General features: G+C 38.8%; 1 protein-coding gene across 5 annotated transcripts in view; it reads left to right on the top strand.

Moving 5' to 3' along the window:
* The window catches only part of LOC130917012 (arf-GAP with Rho-GAP domain, ANK repeat and PH domain-containing protein 1-like), a 131228-nt gene that overhangs the window by 72454 nt on the left and 44716 nt on the right, over positions 1-14058 (top strand). For all 5 annotated transcript variants that reach the window (XM_057838050.1, XM_057838047.1, XM_057838048.1 and 2 more), the window contains 2 exons: positions 11951-12125; positions 12294-12428. In XM_057838050.1, coding sequence (XP_057694033.1) covers positions 11951-12125; positions 12294-12428 — 310 coding nt within the window. The remainder of the gene's footprint in view (positions 1-11950; positions 12126-12293; positions 12429-14058) is intronic.

The raw sequence follows: 14058 nt of genomic DNA, 5'->3' as shown, positions 1-14058 counted from the left end.
CATAATTTATTATTTATTTATGATAACATTGCAGGTTTAATTCTTTTTTTCTAGAGCTGCTGCATATAATTAATATTTGTTGTTTGTAAGATGTTTACGTTGAAAGTTTGTACTTAAATTACATACCTCTTGTGTTCAAAACACCAGGAAACACAGTAATTGAAGTACTGCACTTAATTGTTGCCTGTCACTAGTTTTATTTTATTATCGATCCCATCCAACAAAATGATGGTCATATAGTAAGCCTTTTTTTTTCCATAAAAAAATAAAACATAACATTGGTATGAAATTTTGTTGTTTAATTTTGCTTTTAGAAATGTGGTCTTTTTTATATATTTAAAATACTATACAAACACACACAAATGTTTACTATCGTATCGTTTTCCCCCCTGTATCGAACCGTATCGTTCTTAAACTGTATCGAATCGTATCGAATCGCTCGGCCTTAAAAATGTATCGTTTTTGAATCGAATCGTAACCTGTGTCTCTAGATACATATGGAATCGGCTTCATGCCAGAGATTCCTAACCCTAATTAATATATACTATGCGGTACGTTGTTTGTAACCTCATCGTAGGTCAGTGACTCGTAGCCCAAAAGATATATCATTTTAAAAAGGTTGTTACTGGTTTACAAACAAACAAACAAACAAACAAAAAAAAATAGGTTGTTAGCTCAATGGTTGCCTTTGAACGCGCTTGACATCCAATTCATTTTGACTGGATTCGATGTCCGGTGTCGTCGATGGCATTACAATCGGAGCATCACAGCCAGTCTTTTGTGGGCATTTATGGGTAACTTCCTCTAGATTTTGGGGCATTTCTGGGTCACATCCTATTGATTTGGGGTTACTGAAAAGGAAGTGACTCAAGAATGTCCCCAAAAGAATAGGTGACTGAAAATCAACAGGAAGTCGCCCGTAATATTTAGTAACCAAAAATCAACAGGAAACAGTGTCAAATTATCTCATTGCCTGACATTGGTTGCCACTGACGCAGAGGTTGCGCTAGACATGTTCGTTGTCTGTCATTTTGACTGACAGGGTCATAAAAATCTGGTCATAATCTATTTTTACCCGTCACTTAAATTTTTAAAATGATAATGATGACATATTCAATAGTATTTAGTTTTCATTCATTTTTAATTAATATTGTAGCGCTTGCTTGGCGGCGAAAAATTAGACACGGAAGTCGTGGTATTTTTCTCCCTCTTTTTACTCTGCTTACCGCCAACAACACCAACAAAACAACAACTCCGCCCCCAAAGAAAAAGAGGCAACTATATAGACCCCAATCACCAACGTCACACAATGATCTTGATTGTGGCTGTCAGCCCAAAATCTTCTAAATATATATTAAATGCATCTTACCAGATATAAAATGACTACTACATAGTCTGTGGTGATCGTTTGGTGCCCAGATTTCTTGTCGAATTACAGCAGTCCATCTCGCTCTCCTCTTCGGGTCTCTCAGAATACGGTACAACTTCGAGTCTCTCCGTCTATCTTCTCTGTTACTGCAACCAACCGCCACACACGCCTTCACCATTTTGATTATTAATGTTAACGAGCAGAAAAACACGCCGTAATAGGAGGCATGTACGTAGCGGTAATGTGTAAACACGACGAGCTGACACACAATATGGCGGCTCCAGTCAGGGGGGCGGAGTTGTGACGTCATGTGATTGGGGTCTATACACAGGCGGCAATCTAGTCCACCAATTGGATGACGCGCTGGCACACCGGGTGCGCCAATAAGAACCTCGCCTTAATGTGTCAATCACGGTGCCGCCGCCAGACCCCGGTGACGCTACAATATTCTGACAGAATAGCCAACGACGTCATGCATTAAGAGAGACAATAGCTAATTAATATGCTCACTCGCCACCCTGTGGTCTGGGGTGTGAATTGCAACCTGTCGAAATGACGGACGGACTTCAGTTTTTTCCGTCACCGTTTTAAAAAACCGGGCAACGACGGAAAATATTCGGTTAACGCGACACCTGCACTGACGCCATAAACATCCAATCAGTTTGAAGTGGGAGGGATGGCATTCACTGCTACCCTCCCTAGTCAAATGGATTGGATGTCTACTAATGATAAACTTTTCAATTCACAACTTTGTTTTCTATTTGTTGTTTTGTAGAATATCCTACAATGATTTCCTGACCCAAGTATCGATAATTGAGGTATCGCCATATTGTGAGATCCGCGTTAGCGTGACCCTTCCTTAGCAAATCCTATTGTATCGCGAGGTACCTAGAGGTTCCCACCGCTAGTGCGAAGTCTGCAAAAAAGACTTTGTTAGGGACAATGGGCGTCAAAGCCATCAAGTCGCACATGAGAGGAAAAAAACATCAGTTACACTAAAATATATTTGTTTTTTTCTTCAACAGAAATTGTTGCAACATGTTTTGGTCTTAAATTATATTTTAAGGTCTTAAACATGTAAAATGTAATGTTGAAAAGCATTAAATTGGACTTTTATATGGGTGCAAGAACTGTTTAGACTTGGGTAATCCCTGTTTTGCTATCTAATGCAGTCTTGGATAGAATTTTTAAAAAAAGACCTTAAAGGTTTTGCAAAGAGTTGTCGTGCTTCCATTATTGTCCATAATATTTTCAACTGAGCTGGGGCAGTCGTTGGTGGCTTAACCCACTTAGCCGCAAACAATGTCAGCTGCTCTCATCGAGTTTGAGTGACTCACAGTTATCACCTGACTTTGAGTACGTCCCCCCCACAATCAAGCGTAAATGCACACGCATCAAAGTCTAGGAAATGCAGGAGATAAAAGAGCAACAAAACCGCAAAACATTTTAAACATTTAGCTAACTTATGTTTTAGTCTTGTAACTTGCTCACATTTTCCCTCTTTTTACTTTTTCAAATTGTTTGTCTGACTTGCTGTCATTCGAGATCTTGAATACTGTTTTTGTTACAATGCCTGGACCTAATAGAATCCAGAGCCATCTGTGAGGGGGATACTTGCTGTGTCCATTGGTTCTCAAAGGCACTGTGTGAGGGGTCAAGCAAAACATCTGCAGCTCTTTAGAAATCTTAAAAGCCCAAAGCCCATTTCATCTGGTTCTGGCTTTTTACTCCCACATCTCGGCTTCCTTTCTGCTTGTTTTTCCCCCTTTCTCAAATGTGACATCACTACTCACTGCTCTTGCTGGAATGTGCTGTAACCCCGCCTCCGTTTCACTCCTCCTCCTTCTTTGCCGTTCATTGCGGGGCTGTGACTGCTAAAAGTTTCAGTTCGTTTGCCTGTTCATAAATGTCGACTCTATCTTGAAGTTTTGTCTCACGTTTAAGTGATGCAAAGAGCGCTTGGCTTTGTCAAGTAGCACCAAATCAGGATAAACTGAGGAAGCCAACAGGTAAGATTGTGTTTACTGCTGATGTGTGGGGAGTAAGCAAAGTTGTCTGTTTGTGTATGTTCAAGTGGATAGGGCCTTTAAAAGATTGACAACGTGTGTTTTATTGAGGTTTGGAAGCTTGAGCTTGCTCTGGAATCTGTGTCAATGGACTTTGGAACATGGCAGTATTTGAGCTTTTTGCCTTTGATAGAACACTGTTAGGACTGTTGAAAGGGTTTTCAGATTGCAGCCTCATTGCATACTTCTCTTATTAGAGTGGGTTGAGATATGTCAACATGAATTCTAATGTGGATAGGCATATTTTGTGTTTTCTATGTGTACTACGGATGATTGGCCTCCTCTATCAATGGATATCATTGTGCCTCTGTCTTTTCATTTAGTTTCAGCCTGCTTCATAACCTCTCCTTTGGCTGTCTGTCAACAGTTGGTATACTTTCCATCATGCATTTATCAGTCTGAAATGATTTGTAGAATATGTATGATAATGAAAAGAATGTCACAATCTAACAGGGAACATTTGTAACACAAGGGAAGTGTGTGTCCCTAGTTATTTAATTGGAGATGCAGACACATATCATTTTACCAATATCTTTTGTTGCATTTGTTTCCAACTTTGTAAAGGTTGTTGAAGTCCTCCTCTGTTTGCCATTCCCAAATGAGATTATGGCCCACATTTTCATGATTAGCATATACTTGAATTACACACTACAGAACAAACTGCATTTTGCCATGGCTTAGAACTGAATCCATAGTTTATCCATAGTTTATATAAGAAAGTCAAAGCATATGAAATAACTCTTATTTATATTGACATTACAGTTAACAGCTTATAAATTGGCCAGTCCAACTTGAGTCCTTTTTGTGCCTCCAAATAAAAAAAAAAAAACGGAGTTTATAAAACCTGTTTGTTTCTTAGCAATAAACCACTGAACCTGTTTGGTTGAATGTTAGCCATTTGCTCTGATCAACTCCCCCGTCCCCCTTTACAGTATGCTTGCATTGTGAGCAAGTGGGGCAATGACCTACTTGATCAGGGCTAATGAATTGACAGCATTTATCAGCCATCACAGTTTTACCTTGGTGGTTCTATTATCATCTTTGGGGCCGTTTATAGAGTGACACTCCAAGAATACGACACATTTCATGTTTGTATTTATATGGTTCCATCTCGGTTCCGTCTCCATTCGAACAATGTCGCAATTCCACGTGAAAACGATGTAGTATTCATGCCAGGCCAAGGCGACAGCCAGTGATGCACTTCCTTGACAACAACCAACCTCAGCCTGGAAGATAACGTACCCGCCCACTCGAAGCAATGCCGTCCACACGTTTTTTTCCTTTTGCTTCAAAAGGCACAAAAACTCGAACATAAAATATATTTGAATTAAAAATATGACAAAAACTGTAAATCATAGCTGGGGTTCCACCATGTTAGCTGTTTTGAATGTTTACTAGCAGCGACTGCGCATGACCAAAATGTCGTGTGCGAGAGCGTTCCTTTCATATGGTTGCAAATCAAAGCCCGCAATCAAATCGTTCCGCTTTGGAGGCTGGTATGAAAAGTTTGTGTCTTCGCCTTTTGTTTACACTGTCACCATGTAAAGTGGGAGGCCATTCCGCAACACAATCGTAGCGTCTTGGTGTCGCAGCATCACCATGTTAACGGCCCATTACTTGCTGCCGAATCAAATACTTTACCGTTCAGGCATATTGGTTGCCAGCCCATGCACATTGATAGCTGTTCATTTTCTGCCAGCCACAGCACAATACAATAATATATGGGAAGTTCTTGACGCTAGTGGGGTTGGCCATCCTGCATTATGGTTCAAGGATAGGGAAGCATGCACAAACACACTGATGTAATGAACTCTTGGTGCATTACAACTCACTACCGGACTGGAGTGGAACACCCGCTCATTCTAAAAGAAAACTTAAGGCTAGCTCTCATTAGAAAATGCTGGGTTATGCAATTTTGTCAATGGAGAGTAGAAATACGTTTCTGTAAAATGCATCACTGCTGCATCTGCTCACTCATTCAGAGTGTCACCGTCATTAAACAGGGTTTATGCGGGTCATTTAATAGCATTAAAAGTCATTAAATGGATTTTGTTAAAATTCAGGTGTTAAACAGCATTAAACTAAATGTTCAAGGCATTACAAACTATGTAAACTTGATGGTTTAAAAAAACTGTTGTTTTTTTGTACATAATTTATTGTCCGATATTATTGGGTAGCCGATAACATCGGCCAATAAAAGCATATTAAAATGATATTGTATAATAGCGACATCAGTTTTGGGCCAATATACATGTTGCCTTCAAAGTGAATGTAGAAGCCCTTTGTTGTTAACTTGTTAAGATGTTTGGGATTTGTTATGTCAGCAGACCATTTGTAATCATGGTGCAAAAAACTAAATGAATGATAAATGATTGAAAAATAATGAATTATCAACTCATTACATCATTCACTGTACTAAAGCTGTGTGCCTTTGTTGTTATAAAGCAGTGTGTGAGTCATATATATTCCACTTGCACTTCATCCAAAAACTGACGTTTGCAATTTTTTGATTTCAAGAATTCTTGTGGTGCAATATAGGCATTTTTTTCCGTAACTTCGGTTGAAGTTGTTCTTATTTTTCATATAATGTTTGTTGGAAAACCTTGAAGTTGTTACATTTATCAATATTAAAGTGTCCAGTAGCGCATCACATTCTGAATTAGCCATAATAGGTCCACAGCCGCATATAAAGTGGTACCTCAACATACGATCGCTTCGACGCGCGATCTTTTCGACATCCGATGTAAAATTTGACTCGCCATTTGTTTCTACATCCAACGACATTCTCGAAATACGACAATTTATAACGGCGCCGCAGTTATATTGTTTTCCCACAAGACTGACGTACACTTGATTTTCTTGTGAGAGAAATTAACATGGCTTCCAAGAATGTTCGTGAAGGTGGCGAAAAAAGGAAAAGGTGAGGCTTTCCATGGAAATGATACAGAAATATAAGCATGGTGGGCGCGTCTGTGTACTGACTTGACGATACGGCCATAGAATGTCTAAAATCTCGACGGTCTTCCTCCAATTTCCGGTCTTTATAAGTTATGGTGACAATTATTATTTTGGTAAAATTGGCAAAAAATCCCCAGCTTCGTCAGGTTTTTAATCATTTATTTCAGAACTGGTGCAACACAACATGCCTATTGGCTGCCCCCGCTGAACAAAGTGAAAGTAAAAAGTCGTCCCTCCCCCACTCTGTCAAGTCATCCACGCGGTGCGCTCAGGTACACCATGCAAAACACATCCGCCACATTAGAACCCCATTCGTTACATTATTACAGGTATTATTATTACTATTATTATTATTCTGATTTTTATTCAAAATTTATTTGTTTCGCTCTGTTTAATTGCTATTTGCATAAGTACCAGCAGCATTTATTAAGGATTTAGTGTAGGTTTTCAGGCTATGGAACGAAATAATGGGATTATAATGTATTCTTATGGGAAAATCCTGCTCGACATACGACCATTTTGACTTACAAACAAGGTCCTTGTACGAATTAACTTCGTATGTAGATGTACCGCTGTACCAGTATTTGTTTGATATTTGTATTGGATTTTTTGAGTTGGACAATAATATCGGGTTGTCAGTTAAAAAGTCATTGTCGGTCAACTCTACTCACAATTTGTATGTGTGAAACTATCTAACAGTTGGGCGTGGGCATTAAATGAGTTTAAAGTGGCATTAAAAAGCATCAAATGAGATTTGCTGATACCTGTAGAAACCCTGTTAAAAGTCCTTCTCTGTCAACTTGAGCATATAACTTTTACTTCATGTGGTGTTTTTGTCTGTACTGGGCGATAGCTTTTTATTTGCCTCCTCATTTATTCATTTTTTCCCCTGTCAATTTTCATATTCAACCGCTTTTGTCCATCAGACTTCCTTCTCACTCTATAAACCATCCCAGGTGAGGTAATGGGTATATTTTATGTGGAAAAAAAGTCTTCCTCATCTGGAATTAATATATGGACCTACTTATAAGTGTGGATGTATATATGATGAAGTGTGCAAAAAGGATCACACTGCGTGTGCGACCTGTGTGTGTTACGGGGTGTACACAATAAGCTTCTGAGTGTCACTCATTTCCAGCCAGTGCAAGTAGCAGCTAATTATTGAATCTGGATCTCAGGCTTTCATCTTCTTTTTAACAATATTTTCCTTTCTTGGTTCTCTTTCTTCCTCCTCTTCTGTACACGCAGCCAGATGGAGTTGTGTGATTGTAGACACACCCTGATAAAATCGCTGCGCTTCTCTCCTTTTCTCTGGGGAGGTTGACTAAGATTCTTGAATTCCCGCCCCATCTTTCCTGCTTGTGTGTGTGCGTGCGTGTGTCTGTTATTTCATTCATTTTTCTTTCACAGGCAGCAGATGTTAGAGGGCGTCTGAATTTACAAAGCCAAACAACCCATTTCCTCACTGTGCTATTCTCTAATTGGCTCGCCACTCTCACAAGTTATTGATATGTAACACTAACCTACATCCAGCATGCAACCGTTCACTTTAATGTCCAGGGGCTGATTTAGTTTTGTTTTACTGAAACACAGAAACAGAGAATTATGAGGGTTGGTTATCATCACTCAGCAGCTGGTATGGTGATGTAGTTTATATTCAGATTAGGATGCCATTCAGTGTTGTGAAGCTCAGCTTGGCAACTAATGCTTGTTGTGCTTGTGGGCCTAATTAGGATGTCATACGGATGAAATAGAAGTACAGTCATGATCAAAGGTTTTTTTTCCCTCTGCAAGTTTTGGGTTCGTTACCTTGTTGTCAGGAGTTTTCATGTTGGTTATCTACATGACATAATTTAGCTGGTTTCATTATTTTTCAAACATTTTCACTGAACACCAAACCAATGTTCAGTACGAGTATAACCATCCACAAGACAATTTTTAGCACAACGATAGTCTTGTTTGGATCAGAAACGACTGACAACAGTCATAATGGCGGCCTCAAAACCCTCACTATGCATTCTGACTTCGCACTGATTCACAATTACTTTGATTTTTGATTGTACATCAATATTTAGAAACAGTTTGCTGAACACCACTTTAAATGTATGCGGCTGAGTAAGTGAATGTGCGTCAGCTTAAAAAACGCTGCAACGTATTCGTCTTACTGCCCTTGATAAAATTTTACTTTGTTTGTCAAGTCATTTGTTATCATGGTGAGAACAAATAATGTCGACCAACAGTGATACTCTGCTAGCTGCAGCAATGGTTAGGTTTCAAAATGCTGAGGTTTCCTGTCTCTTGGTGTGAATGTTTTTTATGCAACCAATAGTGTTTTGATTACCGTATTTTGCAGGCGCACAATCAATGAATGAGTTCATTTTCATACTAAGGCACATTATTGCATCGGTGTACTGCATTTGTCATATGTTCTTTATCTTTGTAATTATTGTTTTATTTATAAATTATTTGTTTTATTGTTATTATTTTATGGGTTTGATGAATGGTGATTGTGTGTCATTTTACTGGAGCAGTATAATACGAGAATTCATACATAAGGCACACTGTCAATTTTTGAGGAAAAAAAATAAAGGATTTTCAGTGTGCCTTTCTCGTCCGCAAAATAGGGTATTCACTTTTGACCCTCCTGTCATCACCATTTTACTGTTTTTTTTTTTTTTTTTTTTTTTTTTTTTTTTCCTCCTTAGGTTGCACACTTGATTTTCAGCTTTTTATGTACTACCGTATTTTCCGCACTATAAGGTACACCTAAAAGTAGGGTTGTTCCTATCATGTTTTTTTGCTCCCGATCGTTTTTGTTTGAGTATCTGCCGATCCCGATATTTCCCGATCCGATTACTTTTTTTGGCTCCCGATTCAATTCCAATCATTCCCGATAATTTTTCCCGATCATATACATTTTGGCAATGCATTAAGAAAAAAATGAATAAAACTCGGACGAATATATACATTCAACATACAGTACATAAGTACTGTATTTGTTTATTATGACAATATATCCTTAAGATGGCATTTACATTATTAACATTCTTTCTGTTAGAGGGATCCACGGATAGAAAGACTTGGGACTTTGTGTATTGTGACTAAATACTGCCATCTAGTGTATTTGTTGAGCTTTCAGTAAATGATACTGCTGTGCAGCATTTCCCAAGGCATGATGGGAAAGTTGAACCATGATGGGGAAGTAAAACCATGACTGTGAGTCGTGCTAACAATGGATATATCATCTCTGCTTTGGGAAATAAGCTAAGGTGTAAAGATAAAGATCAGTAGCCACCTTGCTTCCCAACATAGCTATCCATGATAGTGCTAATAATAGGGAGAGGATTTGCAAGGTTTAAGTCAAAAATGGTCTGGTTCCAAAGGCTGCCAAATTTCACTCTACTCATTTTGTTCTGCCTCATGTCTCTCTACTAAGTAAGATAGAGTCACAACAGACTGAGTGCTATAATGACTGAAATGCTCGTGCAGTGCAGATATTAATAGTCGTAAATAATTTAATGTGGTACATTTTTCAATTAATTATTAGCCATCGTCAATGGGATAATTCTGATAATTCTTCGTTAACCCTAGACTCAAGACTCTGGATGAGTGTTACGTATTAAGTCTGTAACGGTAAATACAATTAGAAAACGATTTAATTAAAAAAAAATTTAAAAAAGGCATGGCCGATATTTTTTTGCCGATTCCGATACTTTGAAAATGACATGATCGGACATCTCTACCTTTTGAAAATGACATGATCGGACATCTCTACCTAAAAGTGTTCACTTTTCTCAAAATCGAATAGAGCCCCTTATAACCAATGCGCTTTATACAGGTAGTCCCCGGTTTACGAACAAGTTCCGTTCCTGCGCTCGTGATTTTTTTGTGTAAGTACGAATTAACCCTAAATGTACCTCAAAACACAGTCTTAAAAAAATGTCCAAAAACGTGTATTATACACCATTGTACTGTCCTCGCCAAGGCATTGGAGCTAAGTCCTAGCTAAACAGTGAGCTAACCTTTGAAATGATGTCAGACGTCCGTGTGGTTTGCTGACTTTATTCAGCTGCTCATGACATCAACATTTTAGAATGAAACTAAAATAAAATAAATTTAAATCAGTCTCATCTTCAATAACAGCAATTCAAATTTGCATTTACAAGTTGCTGTTGATACAGGAATAACAAACGATCAGCATGTATCAGTTAGCGTCCGCACATCATCAAAAAAGAATCGCATAAACTCGCCTCAAGTATTCGACCACAATTGAAAATGCACAAAAAACAGTAAAAAAGGGGTTATAGACAGCAGTCACCTCTAAATGCTTCACAAGCAACAAATGTGCACGCAGTCTGTCTCTGTCACTCGGCTTCTGTGTTTGTGTGTGGTGCCTCTGTACATGCACTCCCTTCTGTTATGCGCTTCCTCCGCCAAAATAAAGGCATTCTTCACAAAACAAAAGTCAACATTAGATAAAAAAAAAAAAATGACGAGACGCAAGCATAGTAAAGTCAAAATTGCATAAGTTGTTCCGTCGTACTACGGGGACTACCTGTTTATGGATCAATATTGGTTAATCATGTCATAAAATTCCCATCTAGTGGATGCACAATGCAAACCCAACCACCACCACTACTACTACTACTACTACTACTACTAGTACTGCGTCATATAATGCGGCGCGCCCAATATATGAAAAACATTTGAAAATTTGGCCGTTCATTCAGGGTGCGCCTTATACTCCGATGCGCCTTATAGTGCGGTAAGTACGGTACATTATTTTGTCTTCAAAAGATAAATTTAAGTCAGATCACTGTAAAGTACTGGAGTATAGTCAACACATGGATAAAAAATATCACATGGACTAAGTGTTCTGTCGTAATGCGGGTGTGTCTCCGTACATGGTTGGTATGATGTCATAACAGCAACATGTGCACAGCACACCACATTAGACTTATGTTCTTGTTTAAAATTAGATGGATGTTGAATGCATTTGCCACCCCTCTGCCGCCCCCCTAAAAATTAGATGGATGTTGAATGCATTTGCCACCCCACTGCCCCCCCTCAAAAAAAAACAAAAAACAAAAAAAACTTCTAACTAATGAGTATCAAATGCTCTGACACTTTTTATGGGACGAATAATTGGAAGCGGTATTGTGTAGCTTCTTGGTAATCACTAAATTGTCATTGAGGTCAGAACTTGGTGTGCCAATCAAAGTTATAAATGCCAAACTATCCCCAAAATCACACTCTCCAACAGGGAACAAGTAATGCCTGAGCACCAAGGGACTTTCCCCAAACTGTTTCCACCAAGCTGTAATAATGTCAACACTTTTGGTCCTGTAGCGTGTGACATAAAAGATGGTGTAGTTTTTGTTTATTTTGAAGAATTAAAGTGTTTGGAACAGATCTTAGTACATTCGTAATTATTTAGTTATCAGCAGTTTCTGGAGTACGTGATTTCATCCCATTTAGTTCGCATATTGGGGGATTTTGTTGAAGCATTTGGCATGAACATATGTTTCTAACACTAGTTTTTCCTCTGTTTTTGCAGGCATTATGCATTAATGTGCAGTGCAGTGATGTGCTGGAGACATTAAGCCTAATTTTCTGTGGCGCAGATGTAAATTGTTCAACTGGCATGGCCAGTTGTCCTACTCCTCTCTCACTAGCCAACACGTACTCGCAACCCTTGCAAGCTGTATTACTGAGCCACAATCTGAACACAGGTAGAGGATAACTGCATGTTTGTGGCATGCCTTTGTTCTGTTTAATTGTTTGTATATAAATATGTATACTACTTTCGTTTGGTTTAGGTTTGTTTGGTAAATTTTATACATTTATTAAACTAATATGGATAACCCGCCATGTCTCTGTCTCATGGTTTTGTACTACAGAACTTCCTCATTCAGAGGTGGATAGTGCCATGGAAGAAGTGCACTTTCCATCTCCAACTTGTGTGTATCACAATGGCTTTCTGTTCAAGACTGGATCTATGGCTCGGGCTTTTGCAGAGCGCAAGACCAGAGAGGGTATGTGAGCATACTGGGGTAACCCGAAATATACTGTTGATATCCAACCACAATTGGTGGCAATAGTTTTGATGTTTTATCACTGTCAACGCCACAACAGTGTCATGTTCCAATGCATAGTTTAATTCAGTAAACAAACATACAGTGTTGTCACTAATGCGTTAAGTAACGCGTTATTGTAATCTGAGTAATTGCTTTCAGTAACGAGCAATCTAACGTGTTCATTTTTCCAAACCAGTAATCTGATTAAAGTTTTCCTTTGTGTCTGTGCATTACTATTTTGTCATTGCCCCATAATGTATGGAGAATTAACAATATTGTAGCCATGGACGAAAAGAGCATTTCGAATAGAAATGTTACTCTTGAGTTTGGGAGTGACATGATGACATGTCACGTTTTCTCATCGGCACTGTTGAAAGTATTTTGTGTTTAGGAGATCGGTAAACTTTCTTCTGACCTATGTCAAAGACTAGTAGATGGCTCCAAAAAGCGTCTCGCTGAAGTTATTTCAACCAAAGGGGATAACGCAAGCTATTAGGTGGTAGGGTGTCCTAACTTTTTCCTCAGAATATGCATTTTTGTTGATATATTTGGTCTAATGAGTAAAAACAATGTTGTTTCTCTGCAATTAAATCACTTTCTTTTCCAGAGATAAAGAAAAACAAGATCAGACATTGACATGTGAACATAAGGAACTGAATATTTCATGGGGTGTCCTAATTTAGCTTAGGTTTGAAATTCTAAATATCCATCTTGCCTCCTCAACCGTAGTTTTGGTTGAAATTACCTCCATCGACTAATTTAACCCCCCGCTAACTCGAAGATTAGGCCTTACGTGAAAAATTCTTATCTTCCCCGCAGAGGTTGCGCTACACTTTTTCGTTGTCTGTCATTTTGACTGAGAGGGTCATAAAAATCCGGTCATAATCTATTTTTACCCGTCACTTAAATTTTTAAAATGATGATAATGACATTGTGGTGACCCTTTGTTTGGCATAATTCACCTTCCGTACTTGTCTGTCCATTTGGCCGAGCGCGTTACCGGCTACGACAGTCACGTGACAGAGACACTTAAGAGCCGCGCGCGGTCCCCTCACTATCCACTCGCTCTCGCTATATGATTGGCCGAAGAGTCGAAATGCTCTCCCGTGAAATGCCTGTTTAAAAATGTTCCCGTTGTTACTTCTTGCGTTCGCTTATACAGTAAGTGCCCATTTAAAAAGGAAAAGCGATGGATGATACTACACACAGAGCGTATTATTAACAAATGTTAAAGTTGTATAATCATATAGCGAGAATAAGGAACGTCACTGACAAGCGCAGGCCCCCGCGAGTGGATAGTGAGGGGTCTAGGATAGTGCGCCTACAGCTAACAAGACTCTTAACATTGCATACCGCTTCAACATATTCAATAGTATTTAGTTTTCATTCATTTTAAATTAATATTCTGTCCGAACAAGCTTAACAGAGAATCCACACCGTGCCATCACACATCAAGCAGATGAATATGTAACTTTTTCTCCGCAGTGACAAAAACAGCTGACTGTGGCCCCAATAGTTAGGTAGCCTACCATATGTAGCATATGGAACAATGAAATTAACAGTTCACCTGCTGTGGCCTGAACGTATT

The sequence above is a fragment of the Corythoichthys intestinalis genome, chromosome 6, assembly GCF_030265065.1.
Source record: "Corythoichthys intestinalis isolate RoL2023-P3 chromosome 6, ASM3026506v1, whole genome shotgun sequence".
In the NCBI taxonomy this organism is placed as follows: domain Eukaryota; kingdom Metazoa; phylum Chordata; class Actinopteri; order Syngnathiformes; family Syngnathidae; genus Corythoichthys; species Corythoichthys intestinalis.
This window is presented reverse-complemented; position numbering and strand designations above follow the sequence as displayed.